The 20,231-nt window shown below is 47.1% G+C and overlaps 1 protein-coding gene across 1 annotated transcript in view; it reads right to left on the bottom strand.

Annotated features, from left to right (window-relative positions):
- Positions 1–6,258: 6,258 nt before the first annotated feature.
- NQO2 (N-ribosyldihydronicotinamide:quinone reductase 2) overlaps positions 6,259–20,231 on the bottom strand; it is an 18,384-nt gene continuing 4,411 nt past the window's right edge. The window contains exons 2-7 of the mRNA XM_027602767.2: positions 20,085–20,224; positions 17,674–17,838; positions 14,148–14,278; positions 11,632–11,745; positions 10,652–10,753; positions 6,259–8,778 (exon numbers count right to left, since the gene is read on the bottom strand). Of these exons, the coding sequence (XP_027458568.1) occupies positions 8,602–8,778; positions 10,652–10,753; positions 11,632–11,745; positions 14,148–14,278; positions 17,674–17,838; positions 20,085–20,091 (696 nt within the window). The 5' untranslated portion in view covers positions 20,092–20,224 and the 3' untranslated portion in view covers positions 6,259–8,601. The remainder of the gene's footprint in view (positions 8,779–10,651; positions 10,754–11,631; positions 11,746–14,147; positions 14,279–17,673; positions 17,839–20,084; positions 20,225–20,231) is intronic.

Raw genomic sequence — 20,231 nt, 5'->3', positions numbered from 1 at the left:
ACCCACCTTCTCACAAGTAGCCCCATTTATAAGGTCTCAGCACAGTTGCCCAGGTTGCATGGACCCAACTCTGGTCTCTTGCTCCTTCTCACTAGAGTATTGACATCAGCATTTGACCCTGAGATAGCCTAAGGCTCTGCATTTGTTCATCATCCTACTATCAGCAACTAGTTGGTTTTTTTGTTGCTGTGGGGGCAAGGTTGGTGGGTGGGGGTAGGGATAGAAAGGGCTGGGGATGCACTTGAACATTTCCCTTAGTCTCTGACAATCTCAGTAATGCATTTAAAAGTGTGTTTGTTGTATCACTCAGCATCAGGGAAACACAAACCAAAACCACAATGAGATAGCACCTCACACCAGTCAGAATGGCTAAAATTAACAAATCAGGAAATGACAGATGTTGGTGAGGATGCAGAGAAAGAGGAACCCTCCTACACTGTTGGTGGGAATGCGAGCTGGTGCAGCCACTCTGGAAAACAGTATGGAGGTTCCTCAAGAAGTTGAAAATGGAGCCACTGTATGACCCAGCAATTGCACTACTGGGTATTTACCCCAAAGATACAGATGTAGTGAAAAGAAGGGGCACCTGCACCCCAATGTTTATAGCAGCAACATCCACAATAGCCAAACTATAGAAAGAGCCCAGATGTCTGTCAACAGATGAATGGATGAAGAAGATGTGGTGTATATGTACAACAGAATATCATGCAGCCATCAAAAAATGATATCTTGCCATTTGCAACGACATGGACAGAACTAGAGGGTATTATGCTAAGCGAAATAAGTCAATCAGAGAAAGACATGTATCATATGATCTCACTGATATGTGGAGTTTAAGACACAAGGCAGAGGATCATTGGGGAAGAGAGGAAAAAATGAAACAAGACGAAACCAGAGAGGGAGACAAACCATAAGAGACTCTTAATCTTGGGAAACAAACTGCTGGAGGGGAGGGGGGTGGGGGATGGGGGAACTAAGTAGTGGATGTTGGGGAGGGTATGTGTTGTAGTGAGCACTGGGTGTTATATAAGACTGATGAATCACAGACCTGTGCCGCTAAAACCAATAATACATTATATGTTAATTGAATTTAAATTTTTAAAAAAGTATGTTTGTTGTGATTTTTCTGGCCTCTAGAAGTTTTGCTGCAGGAGAGCTCTTCAGAAATCTTATCTGCCACAGAGCAGGAAATGAAAGTCTAGGTCGGGTTTTCAACCTCAACCAGACACTTGGCAAAAGGATCCCTGGCCCAAAAAACATTAGGTCTTTATTGAGCAGGAGGCCTCAGCTCACACTTCTCCTTTTCCCACTATGAACTCCTCTCTGGAGTCTTTGAGGGTCATTTCTTTAAAATGGCCTCTGTTCGGTGCTGCTTTTCCCCCAACTCTGACCCCCTGGGTGGAGTTCCCCAACTGGAGTGGTTCTGAGCACAAAGTCTGAAAAAGGCTGCTTTGGTTTGAGTCTCAGCTCTGCCCTTGCAGTGGTGGGACCCTAGTCAAATTGCTTCAACTTTGTAAGTCTCAGTTTGCGCATCTGTAAAATGGACATAATAATAATTATCTTCCATACCGCCAGCTCATGCTGGGAGAAATCAGACAAAATACAGTCCTTCCATCAGTGCTTCAGGAATTCAAGTGAGACAGGATCAGATTCCTGATACAGTCCTTAATACATTTTAATGAAATAAATGACTGAGTGGATTTACATTTCAAAGCACCCATCCCACTTTATGGAAAGAAACAGTGAGAGACAAATAGAAATCAGACATACCAGTCTGAGTCTGGATCAGCCCCAGGACCACTGGGGATCCCAGACAGTATTTCAGACTGTTTCTGGAACCTTGGGAAAAAAGATTACAATTTGACAGGACTAAGGGTCTACTGGAATCTTGTACAGCAGGTGGAGTAACTTTGGAAGCCAGACTCCCCTTTTTTCATAGATGGGGAAACTAAGGCCCAAATAGTTTGATCAGCTTGTTCAAGGCTACTCTGTCAGTTACTGGCAGAACTGGGCCTGGAATCAGGACTTGGTCCTGCCCTCTGCTGCCTCACTCAGGTCTCCACAAGGGCAGATTCTACATCTTCTTTGTTCATCAGGAACTATATATATATACTTAACCCATTTGGTGAGGAAAAGAATGTGATATATTAGTATAAATTTTATTCTAATCTTATATGACTCTAGGTATGTTCTTATGTCATTGTAATCAGATTCCAAAACGAATTTGTGTTTTCCTTCCCCTGGAGTATTTCATATTTTCATGAAGATACTAACCATGCTTGTTGGATTCTTTAGGATTGTACTAATTGCAATTATTATAAAACCATGTAAGCAAAAGGGGCGATGTATTTTGCATGACTGAAGAACTGAAGAAACTTCAGCTTCAGGCAAAGATGGTTCCAGGTGTTCAAAAGATATAATTAGGAAGCTGTCTCTGTATACAGCGGAGATGAGCTTCCCTCAGTGTTGGCTTCACCTGCAGGCCAATGCTCTCTATGTCATGGCCTTTGGCCGATTTACATGGTCACAGTTCCGAGTCCAGAAGCAAAACAAGTGTCCTGTTTCCCAGGAGATCAGTGAATTCCTGAGTGTAATCTCATTGCCTGGCTTGGCTTGTCTTGGGCACGGAACACTGATCGATCAGGTCAGTCAGGTACCACGTTCCTGGGTACTGAGATGTCACCCCTATCGAGACCACATGGCTTGGTGAAAGGGCATGATTCCCAAAGGAAAATCAGGGTGTTGCCAACAGAAAAAACAGAAACAGATATGGGACAGGCAAAGGTGACCGTTTGTGACCCCTGCCATCCTAGTAGCTCTGTGGATGACCCTGGCGTTCTTCATCATTACCCTGGCACTTAGGCTGCTTCCAAAGAGGAACCAGATGCTCTGGGTTCAAATCCCACATCTGCTTCTCTATAGCTGTGACACTTGGGCAAGTGTCTTCATCTAACTTTGCCTTCGTTTCCTCAGATGTGAGGTGGAGACAGCAACAGTACTTGCTCATAGGCATGTTATGAGGATTAGAGGTGCTAATAATACATGTAAAGCATTTATATCAGCCCCTGGCAAATATTAAGTATCCATAAATGTTAGCAACTATTACTCATTACTATAAAGAGCATTGCTAAAAAAGCAAACTTTTAATTTAGATAATTAAGTTCACTCTCAGTGTATTTCCTTAGACTACAGTCCTGTAGGTGGAATTTTCTGGTCAAAGCTCCGCTGTGCTTCTAGCTCCTGTTATTTGCTGCCGGGGAGCTCTCAGCAGCGTAGAGCCAACAGCGTGCCCTTGTGGTGCTGCGATCCTAGCGATCTCAAGCCCTCTAGTCCTGTCTGGAGAAGCACTTTCCTTTCAGGGCAAACAGACAAACGGGTTGGGGATGACCACAGAGCAGCCTGGGACTGGCCACGCTGCCCCACGTAGGCTCCTCCGTCTTCCCACTGGCCAGCTGCTCGCGCATGCGCCGTTTCTCCCCTCCATCCCCATCTTGCTGCCTTTTCTGGGGCTTCAGGTTCCCCTCTTGAGACCTGTGCCTAGTGCCCTCTCCCATGCTCTCCAGCTGCCAGAACTACTCCGAATACCCTGACACTTTTCTTACATGGAGCAACGTTATGTTTCTTTCCTCCACCCAAACTGGGTGTGGGACCTACCTCTGCATGACCAAAGAGAACTACCTTCCCGAATCCAAATCAGGCCCCACGCTCCTAAGAAAAATGTTGTCTTACCTTAGATGTGACTTAGATGTGTCATTTCCTGTTTTTTCTTTCATTAGCAATTCCCGCTGCCCTGCTGATGCTGAGTGTGTTTTTATTTTAAGTCTTTCAGCAATGAGGTTTTAAAACTCAGCAATGTCCAAGGGAACCCAGTGTTATGGGAGCTAATGAGCTATATAATAAGGTCCTGGCCCTTGAAGTGCTAACAATTTTGGTTGGAAGGCAGAATTAACATCCTTGGCATATGGAGGCCAAGTTTTCCCAGGGAAGTTGGGCTTCGAGAACCTGGAAAGACAGCGAGGAGTCTTCCCCTTGAACTTCCGGTCCTCTAACCCCCCTGTGGGAAGAGGCAGCATCCCCTGGCTAGAGAATCCACCCTCTGACGTTTAGAGTTGGTGACTTCAGAGACCCTGCAGTGTGGCATCTGCTTCCTGCCTTGAGGGATCCTGAAGTCCAGCAACCCCACGCAGACTGCAGGATGAGGTTCTAAAGCCTGGCACTGCTCCCTGTCCACCCGGCACGCTTGTGGCAGCAGCAGCCCACTGGGCATGAGGGAGCAGGAGCCGAGTTCATGATGCCTGAATGCATCCCAGAGGCATCAGTGAAAACAAAGATGACAGCTCTCCGGGGCATTTCTCCTGGGGCTGCCAGTCGTCCCCAGACTACAACCCCCATCAAGAGCCAGGGGCCAGTTTCAGCAAGCACAGGAGAAGAGAAACCGGGGAGTGAGCGATGTGGTCCAGTCAGGTATCCATGCATTCTTTCTACCTGGTGTGCACAGGGATGCACACTCACCACGGGGAAGCTGGTCTTGCTGAGAGCCAGACTGCAGCCTGCAATCCAACCTGGGGCCCTGGGCAGGGTGCAGACCTCATTTCTCCTGGGGTAGGGGCTCCCCACACTGACACAGCCTTGTCTAAGACTGCTTTCATGGAGCCAACAGTCTAGTGATGGAAACAAACATTAATCAGATGGCTCCAGTGTTTGAAATGTGTATGAAAATGTCCTCCTGTGTTTCTCAAGTAAACACAATACCACAGAGATTTTTTTGAGAGAGTGAGCAAGCACGTGCATGCACATGAGGGGGGCGGGCAGAGGGAAAGGGAGAGGGAGAGAATCTTAAGCAGGCTCCATGCTCAGCATGGAGCCCAACGTGGGGCACGATCCCACCACCCTGAGATCATGACCGGAGCCGAAATCAAGAGTTGGACGTTTCACCGACTGAACCATCTAGGTGCCGCACACTGAGAATTTTTTTTTAAGGCAGAAGTACAGGGCATAGGACAGGACATCCAACTCCATCCGAGAGGTTGTGGAGGGCTTCCTTAAGTGACATGGGAGGTGGCTTGGGCAATGAGATGGGGAGAGCACTGCTGCCACAGGGAGCAGCCCCTGCAACAAGACGAGGAGTGAGAAGTCCAGTATGGCTGGGATGTAGACAGAGTAGCCAGAAAGCCTGTAATTAGGAGACAGAATCACATGCTGTACCTTACAGACCAGCTCAAGGACTCTGGACATTTCCTAAGAGCCATGAGAAGCCCCTGAAGGATGACTAGGCCTCAAGAATGGCATAAGCTCTGTGTGTGTGTGCGTGTGTGTGCACACTCAAAAGAGTGCTCTGAGCATTCTGTAGAAAATGGGTTGGAAGGGACAGATATGCATAAGGGAAAATTATCCAGGTGGTTGTTGCAATAATCCAGGCCAGAAAAGGTGGTATCCTGGATGAGCATGTTAGAACTGTGGATGGAAATAATGGGCAAATGAATCGTAGGTAGAAGGTGGAGTCAGCAAGACATGAAGCTTGATTGTGGGTAGTCCAGGTGAGGCCCAGGTTTGGGGCCCGACATCAGAGGAATGTTCCTGCCACTTATTGAGATAAGGGGTGGTAAGGGGGGTGTGGGTAGGCGGACAAACTCAGTGACGACATATTGAATGAGAAGTGCCAGAAGACAGTCAAGTAGAATTATCCAAGGATCAGCAACTTTGAGAGATTCCAGAGGCAGAGTCTGATGGGGAAATAGTGCCAAAAAAGAAAGCCGGGCACAGCTAAAATAACAAAAAACATACCAGACCTTGAACCTTGACAGGCAGCGTTGAGGCGGGGCAGAGCGAGCCAGCCCCTTCTTGCTCGCCTGGAGCCTGCTCCAGGCTAGGCGGGGAAACTCAGGCAGCAAGTATAGCTGAATAATGCAAGGCTGGGGGTACCAGCCACACCCCCAGAAAGTCTGTGTGTAACTCCTGACCCCACAAAGTTTAACTACTAATGGCCTACTGTTGACCGGAAGCCTTACTGATAACATATAAAGTCCATTAACACATATTTTCTATATGCATTTACTGTATTCTTACAATAATATATTTTTCTTAAAATTTTCAGCGTTTCTAGGCTACAGGGTTCACCTGGGAGTTTTTGCAAATTGTTGGAACTCCCCCCAAATTTTTCCAATGTACTTATGGAAAAAAAAAATCTACGTGTAAATGGACTGCAGTTCAAGCCCATGTCGTTCACAGGTCAAGTGTACTTGGCTGAGGAATCTGCAAATGAGCAACTGTGAATGAACTGTACAGAGACAGCAAGAATCCCAGTGGAGAAAGCCAATCTTCCGGGCAGCGGCCGGCTGGCACCTGGGCAAGGTGGCAGGTGTGAGATCACCGCGCATCGGGCCACGTACAGCTTCTCAGCACCGGCACATCTGGTCTGTGGCCAACATACGAGAGGTGCCGGCAATGCTAAGAAACTCTGCAGAAAAGAGCCTCAAACCCACTGATCTTGAAAAGAGGAGATAAAAGGAAGGCTTCACGTTGAAGACAGAACTACAAATGTAAATGCAACTGGTTTGCCTACTGACATCATAGCGGAGGCCTTTATACAGCTTCTAATTTTGCATGATTATGAGATCCCCAGACAGAATTTATGGTCAAGTTTTACAAAGATAAACCAAGGGAATCTTAAAGCAGATGGGCTTTGCAGTTATTTGAAGAGGGACTCTGGATTGTGCAATAATGCTTTTGGATGAAGATGAAATTAGAAGCTAGAAATCGCATAGTGAGGTAGCTCAGTTTCAACGGAAGGGTCTTCGAAGAGGGGGCACTACAGGTAGGGGCTGGCTCTGTAATAAAAGCAGTTGGACTGTTGGAATGCTTGTGGAATGCCCCAAGGGGGAGTGCTCATTACCAAAATGTTTCATCCCATGGATTTTGAGCTGGTGCTGATCAAGGTAGGAGAAGACTTTGGAGACTGTTCAAAGCTTGGGCCAGTCAGGAAGCTCCTTCTCTTAGAGAGACACCCAGATGTCTTGAGGAAACTATCTGTGCACTCAAACCTTCGATGGAAGGTGTGTTGGTGGCCACTGAATCCCTGTCGAAACATGGGGTGGGACTAAGGATGGCCAGGCTGAGAAGACCCCAAGAGGGAGGGAGGAACGGCTGAGAGAAGGGAAGTCTTTCTTCAGTGTCCTGAGGCCAAGGAGGCATTCTGTGTTCAACTTCCATCTTTGCTCCAAAAGGCAAGGCTTTCTAAAGTAAGGCATTTCCAGAGCACCCGAGCACATCTAGGATGAATGCTCAAGAAGCCACAACTAACATGGCATGTAAAGAATCCAGACATGGAAAGATATTCGAAAAATGAGAAGATGGGGAGATTTTGAAGATGCTTCTGAAAAAAATGCTAAAGAACGCAGTCCCAAAAGAATCTGAAGAAGGCAGTTCCAATCATGGTCTCGAAAGAATACCTCAAAAAAGACTGAAGAATTTGAAAAAAGTCTGAAGGTGACCCTGAAAATCTGAAAAGGAAGACGTCTTGGAAAGAGAATTGGAAGATTGCTCTGAAAAGGATTTTGAAGAGGGCTCCAAAAAAATAACTAGAGGAAAATGGTGTTGAAAAAAAAGAGGAAGGAACAGTCCTGAAAGCTGAGCATCTGCGGATGGTGGCTCTGAGGGAGTGTCTGGTGGGGAAGGCCGTGGGGATTCAGATGAGGAGGAAGGAGATGCACACAGGAAAGTGTGTGATTATGCACTAGGTGGAAAACAGGAGGAAGAAAAGGCAGATGGAAAAGGGTTTGGAGATGCTAAGGAAGAGGGAGGCGGTGGCGGAGCAGGGGACAGGCTGCTCAAGGATGAGGGTGCCAGCTCGAAGGAGTGTGATGAGCAGAGTCCAGGTACAAGCTGTGTGGCCAGTCCAACAAGGGGACTGTGGGTGGCACTGGGGACGTTAAGGAAGGATGGTCCCTGTGCGCAGGCAGTGGCTCCATCCTCGGAAGTGATGATTGAGGAGGAGGAGGAGATTTAATCTCTTAAACCTGATTTCAGGGAGACCCCTCCTGCTACAGGTGCCTCCACTCAGGGTAATTACTGGTAGTGTCATGTGAACGCATCAGAGTGACGCTGGGAGACTTTCACGGTAACCTCCATGCAGCGACTTTACAAATGGATTAACTTCAAAGCCATCATGCATGCACGTACAAAAAAAAAAAAGAGAGAGAGATGGAAGAAAGAAGTCCAAACACAGCCCTCCAACACTGGCTATCAAATATTCAACCTTCCTATGAAAAAACAGAAATTCCCAAGTTGAGTTATGAAATAAAACAAAAGGAAAAAACTATGCCACACCAGGAGAACTGTTTGAGAACAAGATACCCACAAAGGTTGAACACAGGGAGATGGAAAGACATCAGAAGAGAAAAGCAAGCCCGGGTGAATAACGGCCTCGTTGGAACAGAATTCCGGGTAACCAGCGGACGGCTGAAATGCTGGATCGGCTGTAGGACACCCGGTCCTACCCGACATTAACTACCTCCAGCTCACTCTGTTGTAATTTCCTTTTATTACGGGATCATCTCTTTGCATGTGCAGGCAGTGCCTGTGCCGTGGATAAGGCGCGAAGTGTCATTGCCCGAAGTACCAAGGAGGCGTGCAGTCGATGGGCTCTTCCTCCCAGATGGTTTTCAGCCGCTGGGCCCAGGACGCCACCATAGCCGTCCTCTCTTCTTCTGAGGCAATCTCAGGAGCAAAACTGATCTGAGGGGCGAGGATTTTAAATCCACAAAAGTGCAGTGCCCCATGCTGCAGCCACAGAAAAAGCAGAGAGCTGATTAGAAGCTGCATCCTTTCTGTCATTCGGGTAAACAACTAAAGGGGGCAAATGGCCTGAAATAAGCTTTCAAAAAATAAAAGAACAACTTCACTGCTACTAGGTCACCGAAGACAACTGAACTGCCCTATAACCTTAAGATGCGGGCCTTGACAAGTGAGATGAAGAACTTCAGGTAACTGGAAACTTCAGATCCTAACTGAAACTCATCTGTAATCTTCACTTCTGATTCAGACAGTAAACCTTACCGTTTTGATTGATTAGGCAAATTATGGTAGATTCATACAATGGATTATTCTAGAACAATGTGACATTATTCCAGCTATAGTATATGTATATCCACGTATGGTTGTTCAAGATGTGTCAAGTAAAAATAACAAGAAATCTGAAGCAGTATTCGTGGTACACCATTTATGTAAAAACAAACATAATAACCCTAATAATAAAAAATATACATATAAAAATACGTCTGGGCCATAAGGAAATACATCAAATTATTAAAAGCAATTATTTTTAAGGGGGGACTAAGAAGACTTTCTATTTTTATATTTTATACATTCTTTTTTCATAATATATACTTCTGAAAACTGAAAAGAATATATAAAGATTTTTAAAAAACCAGAAGAACTTAAGCTTGGCTCATGACCCCTAAGAGACTAGTTGACCTGGGGCAAGGGAAGTTCGGGCCTGTAAGTTATCACTCTTTCTCCCGCAGAACATCACTAAATTGAATCACTATCCTTTCAAAGACAACCTTACTACAAGTATCACCCTCCCCTCTCTGCACTCCTTCCCTTAAAACCCATACCTCTGTCCAGGCTTGCCCTACGAGGGGTCACTGTCTATATCTTTTTTTTTTTTTTTAAAGATTTTATTTATTTATTCATGAGAGACAGAGGGAGAGAGAGAAGAGAGGGGGAGAGAGAGAGAAAGAAGCAGAGGGAGAAGCAGGCTCCCAAGGAGCAGGGAGCCCGATGCGGGACTCGATCCCAGGACCCTGGGATCATGACCTGAGCCGAAAGCAGACGCTCAACCATCTGAGCCACCCAGGCGCCCTCACTGTCTATATCTTTAAAGCAAGCTCACAAACCGCTGAATATGTGATCTCCTCCCTGGACAAATGTCCCTTCATAACAGCCTGGAAGAATGGTTTGCATCTAGGTTTCTGAGTCTCCTGGAAGCTCGGAGCCAGTATGTGGCCGCCTGACCCAGAGCCTGCTCCCTTTGCCCTGACCCCCAGCTCGGTCCCTCAGCAAGGGGTGCCTCACACGGGGGCACCCCAGCCTGCTTGCATATGCTTTGCCCCCCTGCTGTCCCCTTCACAGATGGCCCAGGGGTGCGCAGAGGCAGTACGGTGTCTACCTGAGAGAGCAGACCCAGAGTCCTGGGAACCCGGGGAGGGGTGTGGGCTCTGGGGACGGGGCACAGCCCCTGGCTCCCAGAACCCATCACCTGTGGGAGGTGTGAGACTATCTGGACTCCTGGTTCTGGGGCACCTCTTGCCAGGGTTCGGGATGCCGCCTTCACCAAGCGCTGCCAGTCAGTGTGGACGGGGTCCCTGGTGCTCGGCACACACGCAGGGCCACCACGGAGCAGATGTCCGCTAACCAGGTTCGGCTTAGCTTCCATGCAACAAATTCAAAGGCTATCATTATAATAAATATGTGTTTTCCCTATTGGCCCACTTTTTCAGTGCTAAGTAAGGCATCTGAAAGGGCAAAACATTCTAACTTCTTGTATTCAGGTGGAGTCAAAATAGTCTGGGTTTCAGGCTTACATCACATCTTATTTGACACCCGGGGGAGCTGCAGGGGTAGCGGAGGGGGTGGGGGGTGCCGGGGGTACCTGGAGGGGCCACAGGAAGTACCGGAAATCTCCGCTGACTCCGGTTCTCGTGTACATCTCGGCTGTGCTCCCCGTGGTTAACGAGAGGAGGGCCAATTTATTCTGCGGAGGAGCAAACAAATCCATGTGACTCCGGCCCCAAGCTTTAGACCAACCAGGAGGGAGAGTCTGAGGTCAGTCCCTCCAGAGATGGACACGTGAGAACACTCTCCTTCGGCACGCCCGGCTCCAGGGGGCAGCCACAGCCGGCGGGGACAGGGAAGGGACTGGCCTGAGTGAACACGGGGCTCTGGTGCGCCCCAACTGCTGGTAGAGAGCAGGGTGTGGTGCCGGGTGCCGACGGCCGGGGCTGCTGTGAGGGCGACCGAGGCAGTGCACGGCCCCTGGTCCAGGACCATTCTCACGGAATGGTGGCCTTACTTCACCGTCCACGACGGACCGTGTGACTCTACGGTTTCCTTACGTGTACTTACTTTCTGAGGCTTTCAGAATTAAGACATTATTTATTTCAGTAAGGAATGAACTTAGTAAGCAACTCAGAGCTACTGTGCACAGCGCACCCACCGGGTTCTGTGCAACACTCACCCTGCAGCACGCAAGTCATCCTGTTTTTCAAGGAGGAACGTGAAGCTGCGAGGTGAAGTGGTGTGAGACCACGGCTCAGTTCTGCGTCACAGTGCAGACGCCCTCTCCCGAGCCGGAGTGGACACCGTGGGGGCCCAGTGCAACCCTCCCGCAACACCAACTCCCTGCCCTTCTTGGCCACTCGTGTAGTTCGTGGTGGGTGCATCTATCTCCCTCACCAGACAAAAGCCCCGTGACCTCAGAAACAATGCTTTTCTTAACCAAGTACAGCACACGGGGCTTTGCACACAGTTGGTGGCTCAATCATTATTTGCTGATAAAGAAGCAAACTACAAATAGGACTCGAGGAGCTGCCCCCCACCAGTACACAGGGATCCTTATCCCAGGGTACGTACCTTGAGAAAACCGGAATCGTAGAATCCTGGGATGTCAAAGGCAAAGCCCTGACACAGCACCCTGTCCATCCAACCCTTCAGGATAGCCGGCATGCCGAACCAGTACAGCGGGAACTGGGGACATAAGACCAGGGAGGGACAGATGCTGCGGGCTGCCTCAGGTTGCAGGTCTGCTGATCCAGAAGGAATCCCACAGTCTTCCTCTTCCCAGGTGCTGGGCAGGCGAGTATAGCCGGGGAGTGGCACGAGCAGGGACATGCAGTGTGGACAGGGTGATGGTGGGGTGAGGGGGCAGAGCTGACCACCGTCCTGGTTGCCGTTACAGGTGGCTCTGTGTCCCCCAGGGACGGCCCCCTTAGGCTGGTCCTTGAGCAGGTGTGGGGGGCGGGTGCTAGGAAGTTCTGCTGGACATTGGCTCAGCGGCAGCAGTCCCTGTGACTGATCCAATCAAGGGGCACGAGAGGAAGGGTGTGGAAAAGATTTTGCCCCTTTCCCGGGCGTGAGTTGCTGCCTTCTGGAAGTCAGACTCAGTTAAGTTCTGAGAAGCTCCAGATTCTGACACAAACTAAAGCCTTATCCTCAGATTGCACACACCAGCAATAAGATCTACCTAAAGTCTACTCTGGTCTCCACAGAAGCCCTAACACTATATCCAGAACCATCATCAATGATAGGAGATGAACACCGATAATAATGTTACCAAAGGCAGAAGGAAGCCCATGTTTCATGTGCTTTTGCTATAAATCTAACACAGGACTTGGCATTGAAATTTAAGCTCCACAACCCACTGCTGGGTGATGCTGGCAAGTTACTTAACCTCTCTGTGTCCCCTCTTCCTGATCTGCCATTAGGGCTAGTACAAGTTACTAGGTCACAGCATCGTGGGGAGGATTCCATGACAATACAGTGCTTAGAACAGAGTAAATGCTCAGTGAGTGATGGGGAGCAGTGATCACGACTAAGTAGTAGTGAGGAATGAAGTTCTTATTAGTGTTGAATGAAAAACAATAAACTTATAATGCAGACCCTCTGAGCAAAGTACCAGGAAAAGAGGGAAGGCAGCGGGAAAAGAGCTGTGAGATGGAGTAGGGAAAAAGAAAGACCATTACAGAAGGAACACGCCTTGGCTTGCTTTAGCTCTCCAGCTGCAAGAGTGCAGGAGCAAGGAGAATGGACAGCCGGGCTCCCTGTGGTCACCTGCCCCAAGGGGCAGGAAGAGAAGATCGAGAGAGCCAAGTATGGCTCTGCTTGGACCACGGACCCAGACTGCTGGCCAGTCTTGATACAGCCCCACTGTCCTGGTGTGGCTATTATTCTGTGGATGACAAAGCACATGGCGAGTGAGCTCTGTGGCACCGTGATCCAGCCACGTGGAATTAGGATGGAAGAACATCTCGTACTCTGATCAGATAGCAGCTCCAGGTTGCCTGGGAAAGAAAGGAACGGGAAGGGGTGTCTAGAGGTAGCCTGGGTGGGGCAGAAGAGGAGGACTGAAGCATTCCCTCCGCCCAAAGGGGTAGGGTTATTTTATGAAGGGTTCGTGAACTTTCCCTTCTGGACACGTTGTTTCACCGGGAGACTGGTCGCATCCTCACCCCTCCCCCACACGTGGGGGTCTTGTTCTCTCACCCTCTCCCCGTCTTCACGCCCTGTTGGAAACAGAGACAATCGGGACCAATCGGATCCATCTTGGAGGTTCCAGATCTAGAGCCCCCAGGCCCTGGTGTGCAGCAATAGGACAGAGCCGGCATGCAGGGAGCAGCAGAGGAGAATCAGAGGGAGAGGGCCGAGGGGTCCAAGCCTCTGGTTCCACGGTCCCTGAAGCCCAACCAGCCTGTCCTTGGCTTCAGGAGACCCAAGGGACCAGGGCCCTGAGAATAAATCCCTTTTTTCTAGTTGACTTGGATTTCTGTCAACCCAACAGCTCCCCAAAAGCACATGTTTCTTTTGCTGCCAGGCTCACGATTTCCTCTGTGGGTACACATGCCTGTCTAGCTAGGGCTAGAGCCCACAGAAGCAGGGTCCTGGACCAGTTCTCTCCACAGCGAGTCCTGGCCTGGGGCAACTTGTGAATGAGTGCACAGAAGGTGGGCTGGGGACTCAACCAGTGACAGGAAGGAATCAAAAGAAGACTTTCCTCTCTGATTAGGATATTTAGGGCAGGAGTTACATTTAGCCCAAATACCCCTGATAAACACTCATGTGGACAAATCTGGTTTTCACGCAGCCTCTGCCTATGTGGGGTGGGGATCAGAAAGAAATGAAGGCAATCCCCTGGGCATGATGCAGATGTTTCTTGGACTACTGGGCTAATGGAGAATTCCTTATTATTTGCTTGGGAGTCAGAATTTTGAATGAATATTGGCTACACAGATCTCCTTACCCAACTAGACACAAATAAGTGTGCAAATGTGCTAACATTAACACCATTTCTAGAAGTGTGCGACTCAGTATTTGGAAGGAGCTTGTACATGGAATAAATCTAATTTGTTATAATAATTAGAGGCAAAACAAACCTGAAATATCACTAGATCAGCTTCCTGAACCTTTTTCTGTTCGTCAGTTATGTCACTGGCCAGAGACCTCTTCTTAAAGGCTTCATATACTTCCACCCCATAGTTGAAGAACTCGGGATTAGAGAGAGCACCTGGAGAAGAACAGGCCAAATGTTCACACTCCCACATGCACACCCACAGCCCATCCTGGCCAATCCCACTAGCATCCCCGTTACCTGGACTCCCTAAAGTCCCCATTCACTGAGACCCCACCAGGTGTTGGGCCCTGGGGTCAGGCCATGGTAATAAAAAGAGAGGAAGCTACTGTTCTCACCTTCGGAGGGACTCAAAGTCCAGTAAGAGTAGATAAATAATCAAATGATTAACATACAAAACAATAGGTAGGTAGCTCAGTCTGATGTTACGGCCAGATAAGCCTCCTGTCTTAAAATCAAGATGCTTGTGGTCTAACTCAGTACAGCAGTGCCTGGCTCTGCTTGTTTGGGTTAGTGATGAGCTTTGTAAACCAGGCTTTGAAGATGGATCGGGAGTTCACCAGGCCACCTGGAGCCTTGGAGAGAAGAGACAGGACATTCTGGGCGTAAGACACAGAGAAGGCTGGGTGTCCGACAACAGGCCACCCAGGAAAGGGCTACTAGGAGCGCCTCCAGGGCAATGGGTGAAAGGCCAGGAGGGCTGCAGGTGATGTGAGTAGAGAGATGGGCCAGGTCTTGTAAGCCTTCTTAAAGAGCTTGAATTTTTCCTGCGTGTAGTGAGCCATGTGGCATATGCAGGGAAATACATAAATGCTCTGAAGTGGGTGTGGACGAGCTCACTGTAGCCCCAGGGATTCGAGAGCAAGCGTGTGGGGGGACGGGCTCAGTCAGGCAGCAGCAGTGGGTGGTGGGAGGCGGGGGATTGGGCTAGAACTTACAGCACTGCCCACGGCAACTAAAACGAAAGAGAAGTTATTTTGATCTATACCGTCCATTGGGATCTTATCAACCAAAAGGATTCATCAAAGACATTAATCAGTATTAATAATAGCTTACCATTTATTGAGGACCTCCTACCTATCAGGTGCTGTGTTCCATCACACATCACCTCTTCTATCTTTATAGCAACTGGTAAGTTTAAGTCCAAGTCTACCGAAGAAGAAACCGAGACTTTAGAGAGGCTGAGTGACAAGTGCCAACACCACAGAGGTCTTGGTAGCAGCAGAGGTGGGAGCAGGTGTGAACCCCACCCCACCACACGGGGTCTGGAGAGGAGCCGACAAACCCCCAGCCACGTGGAGAGGATCCGAAAGGAGAGCTGAATCCACAGTCCTTCAACAGACTCATCCACTTAAAAACCAGTGGCTCCTTAACATAAGAGTCTGTTTTCCCAGTCCCTGCTCTGTTGTTTCTTAAGTGAAAATTGTTGACTGATTTATTAAAATGGAAGAAAGACAAGAAGATACAGGATGTCAGCTGTTACCATCAATATTAAATATTAAACCTTGGGATTATCATTAACAAAATAAAGCCTTGGCATATATATATATATATATATATATATATACACACACACACAATTACAAACAGAAGGAAATTAAAGGTATTAAATACTGGAAAGGCCGAAGTGAAATTATCATTATTTGCAGATGATTTGATTGTCTATCAGGAAAGCCCCAGAGAATCAGCTGAAATCTACTACAAACAGTAAGAAAATCAGGCATGGCTGGATACACACACACACTCGCAGGCACACAAACAGAGATTAACCCTCTTCACGTAGAGAAACAAAAACCAATTCACAAGAATTATTCAAGATCTGTATGAAGAAAACTTGTAAGAGTTGCAGGGTTTGTAAAGGAAGATGTGAGCAAATGAAAAGCCATACCATTCTCCTGGGTAGCATCAGCATAATAAAAGCTCATCTGTAAATTTAATGGAATCTCAATAAAAATATCATCTGGTTACTTTTTGAATCTGGAAAGTTAATTCAAAAGATTTTATAGAAAAGTAAAGTAAAATTAGCTAGAAAAAATAGAAAATAAAGCAAACACAGAGATATTCTATCACTTGCCAAAATAATTAAAGCCATGTGGTACTGAATCCGTAACAGATAGAAAAGAAAAAAAAAAAAACCAACAGAATACAAGGTATAGAACAGAATCAAATGTACATGGGAATTTAAATCACAGTGAAGGTGGCATGGAACTGGAGGGGATTATGCTAAGCGAAATAAGTCAATCAGAGAAGACAATTATCATATGATTTCACTCATATGTGGAATTTAAGAAACAAAACAGATGGATATAGAGGAAGGCACGGAAAAATGGAATAAGATAAAAACAGAGAGAGGCAAACCATAAGAGACTCTCAATCTTAGGAAACAAACTAAGGGTTGCCAGAGGGGATTGGGGTGAGGGGATGGGGTAACTGGGTGATGGGCATTAAGGAGGGCATGGGATGTGATGAGCACTGGGTGTTATATACAACTGATGAATCACTCAACTCTACCTCTGAAACTAATAAAAAAAAATACTAGGGGAAAAAACTAAAAACCCCCATCATGTTATATATCTTAAATATATATAACTTTTGTCAATTATGTCTTAATGCAGCTGGAAAAAAGAAAATGCTTCTTACATAAACACAAAGACAGTGAAGCTCACTGTAGGGCAAATCAGAACTATACTGGGAGACCATTTCTCACCTGACAGACTGGCAATTATCAAACATTGGCCATGCAGAGGAAATGAGCACTTGCAAACATGCTGGTGCGAGTGTAAACTGGTCCATTTACTATTTGATATTATCTATGAAAATCAAAAATGCACCTTCCCTCTGACCAGCAATTCCACCTCTAGACACACCCGCATATGTAGGAAAACACGCGTGGCCATGATTCTTCCTTGCAGCTCTGTAATAGGAAAAGATCAGGAATGATCTGAAATGCCCTTCAGTAGGGGCTACTTGAACTATGACACCTCCACACAATGAATACTTTGGGCAGTAAAAAACAAATGCAATGTGCAAAACATGTAAAATAGGCTACCATTTTGAAGCAAAGGAGAGAAAATGGAGAATATGCCCGTAATTGCTTTCCATAGCACGGACGTCTCTGGAGGGACACAGAGACAAGTGAGCACCCTGGTGACCCTGCGGGCAGGGACACGGGTGGCTGGGGGACAGGGATGGGAAAAAGACTTGTCACGTGGACTCCTTCGACTTGAGAACTGCGTCTCATGTGCAATGGTGAGTTTTTTCATAACTTTTTTTCCATTAAAAAACTAGAAAGAAGAAAGTTAAAAAACCAGGAGCACTTGGGTGGCTCAGTCGGTTAAGTGTCTGGCTTCGGCTCAGGTCCTGATCCCGGGGTCCTGGGATCGAGCCCCTTGTCGTTGGGGGGGGGGGGGGTCCCTGCTCAGCGGGGAGTCTGCTTCACCCTCTGCCCTTCACCCCGCTCATGCTCTGTCTCTCCCTCAAGTAAATAAATAAAATCTTTAAAAAAGTAAAAAAAAAAAAACAAAAACGCAACCGTTTAGCCCACAACTCACCGATGACATCTTTCCTGGTGGCCCGCGGCTCGAAGTCCATGGCGTACAGGTCAGACACGGTGATGGTGCAGCCCTGTCTGCTGAGCTCTTCCATTGCCACTTTCTTCAAGGAGCCGTTGATAGACCTGGGTTCTTGGTGAGCATAGACAATGAGCACTTTCTTGCCTGTATCAGAAAATAAATGATGTCTCTTGAAGAACAATTCCTCTTTGTCAAAATTCCATGAAGACTAAGATAACAACGAAATGCGTAGGTGCATCATAGGCTCAAGCTAAGAAATACCACCCTTTGTCATGGGTGACAGTTTTAACGTAACGAACGTTCCTAAAAATCCAGTTATAACATAGCTCATTGTTGCCTGAGTTTACTAATGCACAAATGTAAAATGGGTCAAATGATTCCTCAAAAATAACACCACGAATTTCTTGAAAAGCCCAAGCTATCGTGGATATTCTCTATCAGAGGTTTCTGCCCTGTTGACGAACATCGAAATTGAAAGCTACCATAACTAATCTCTCCTGCTAACCCTACTTTGGCAGGCATCAGGTACGGGACATACATCTTTGCCTCCTCCTCCAGGCCCATTGAAATGGGACAAGTAAACAAGATAGGGAAAATCAGACCCCTAATCCTGGGGGTTGGCAGGGCCTAGATGGAGCCCCGCTTTGCGTGGCAAGGCTGATGACAAAGAAATTCTAAGAGTCAGGTCTTACAGGACCTGGCTGTGCCATTAATACCAACAGCTTCTGAAGTAACATTTCCCTCGTTCAGAAGATTCTGGAAGATCACGTACTGATTTCTTCTGGGAGGCAGCTTTGGTCATCTGCTTAAATTCGCCCTTAGTAATAATGTCTAAGACTAAAATGTTTGAACTCTTGATTTTAATTTTTCATTTTAGGCCCCTAAGGAGGAAATACCAATGTTCGTTTGAAGCAAACAGTTTTGGGCACTCAACTGGATGTAAAGGTTGGATTCCATGGCTTAGGTTAAGGGTTAACATTTTTATTTTAACTTCTCAGACTCATTGGTGACACAGGAAATCTACCAATGGACACAAATGAAACATCTACATCGATCGGTGGTTCTCAGGTGGGGGCAGTGTCGCCTCCCACGGGGACAGCTCAAAATGTCTGGAGACACTCTGGGGTGTCACAGCTAGGGAGAGGGTGTTGCTGGCATCTGGTAGACAGATACCAGAAGTGCTGCTAGACATCCTGCACCGAATAGGACACACCACACCAAAGGATTACTGGCCCAGGATATCATTAGTGCTGAGGTTCAGAGAAGCCCTACAGCATACTGTGTAAAATAAGGTGGACTTTTATATTCTGAAATGAAACAATTTTTATGCCATATTTTTGAGAGGAAAAAAAGTTGCAGCATGGGGTGTGTGTTTGTGTGTGTTTGTGTATATGCAGAACAGGGACAAGAGTAAAAATTGAGTCATACTGAATTTTATTTATTTATTTATTTTTAAATATTTTATTTATTTGACAGAGAGAGAAACAGTTTGTGAGAGAGGGAACACAAGCAGGGGGAGTGGGAGAGGGAGAAGCAGGCTTCCTGCTGAACATGGAGCCCAATGCGGGACTCGATCCCGGGACTCCAGGATCATGACCTGAGCCGAATGCAGTCGCTTAACCAACTGAGCCACCCAGGCGCCCTGAATTTTATTTTTTTAAAGATTCTATTTACTTGACAGAGAGAGAGAGAAGCACACACAATCAGGGGGAGCAGCAGAGGGGGAGGGAGAAGCAGACTCCCAGCTGAGCACGGAGCCCGATGCGGGGCTTAATCCCAGGACCCTGAGATCATGACCTGAGCTGAAGGCAGACGCTTAACTGACTGAGCCACCCAGGTGCCCCGAGTCGTACTGAATTTTTCTTTTTTTAAGATTTTTTATTTGACAGATAGAGACATAGCAAGAGAGGGAACACAAGCAGGGGGAGTGGGAGAGGGAGAAGCAGGCTTCCCGCTGAGCAGGGAGCCCAACGCGGGGCTCGATCCCAGGACCCTGGGACCATGACTTGAGCCGAAGGCAGACGCTTAAAGACTGAGCCACCCAGGCGCCCCAAGTCATGCTGAATTTTAAACCACAGTTACTCCTGGGGCTCATTCACTCAATAAATATTTATGGAGCACTACTATAGCCTGGGTATCATTCCAGAAACTAGAGGCAGAGCAAAACAAGATACGCATGGCTCTCACTTTTGAGGAACTTATAACCTGGTGAGGTTGAAATGGACAATAAAACAAGTAAGAAAATACAAAATAAGATAATTCCAAATAGTGATTCATGTTAAAAACAAGTTTTAATACAGTCCAGTGTTGTTCGGGTTTTTATAACATATTTAATTTCTAATTAAAATTTTTATTTAGAAAAGTTTATCTTCCCCATAGGTAACAGTCACCTGCCATGTTCTAAGAAGATGGATTCTTCCCTTCTGACTACTACCAGAGGGAGGGTCTGCTGTTAATCATGGGCACAGGATTCAGCGTGGCGAGCTGCAGGCTTTCAGCTGTGGTCACTCTCCTCAGCAACGCCAACAATCTGGAAG

Source organism: Zalophus californianus, chromosome 7 (assembly GCF_009762305.2).
Source record: "Zalophus californianus isolate mZalCal1 chromosome 7, mZalCal1.pri.v2, whole genome shotgun sequence".
NCBI lineage: Eukaryota > Metazoa > Chordata > Mammalia > Carnivora > Otariidae > Zalophus > Zalophus californianus.
Note: the sequence above shows the minus strand (reverse complement) of the source record. Positions and strands in the feature narration are given on the sequence as shown.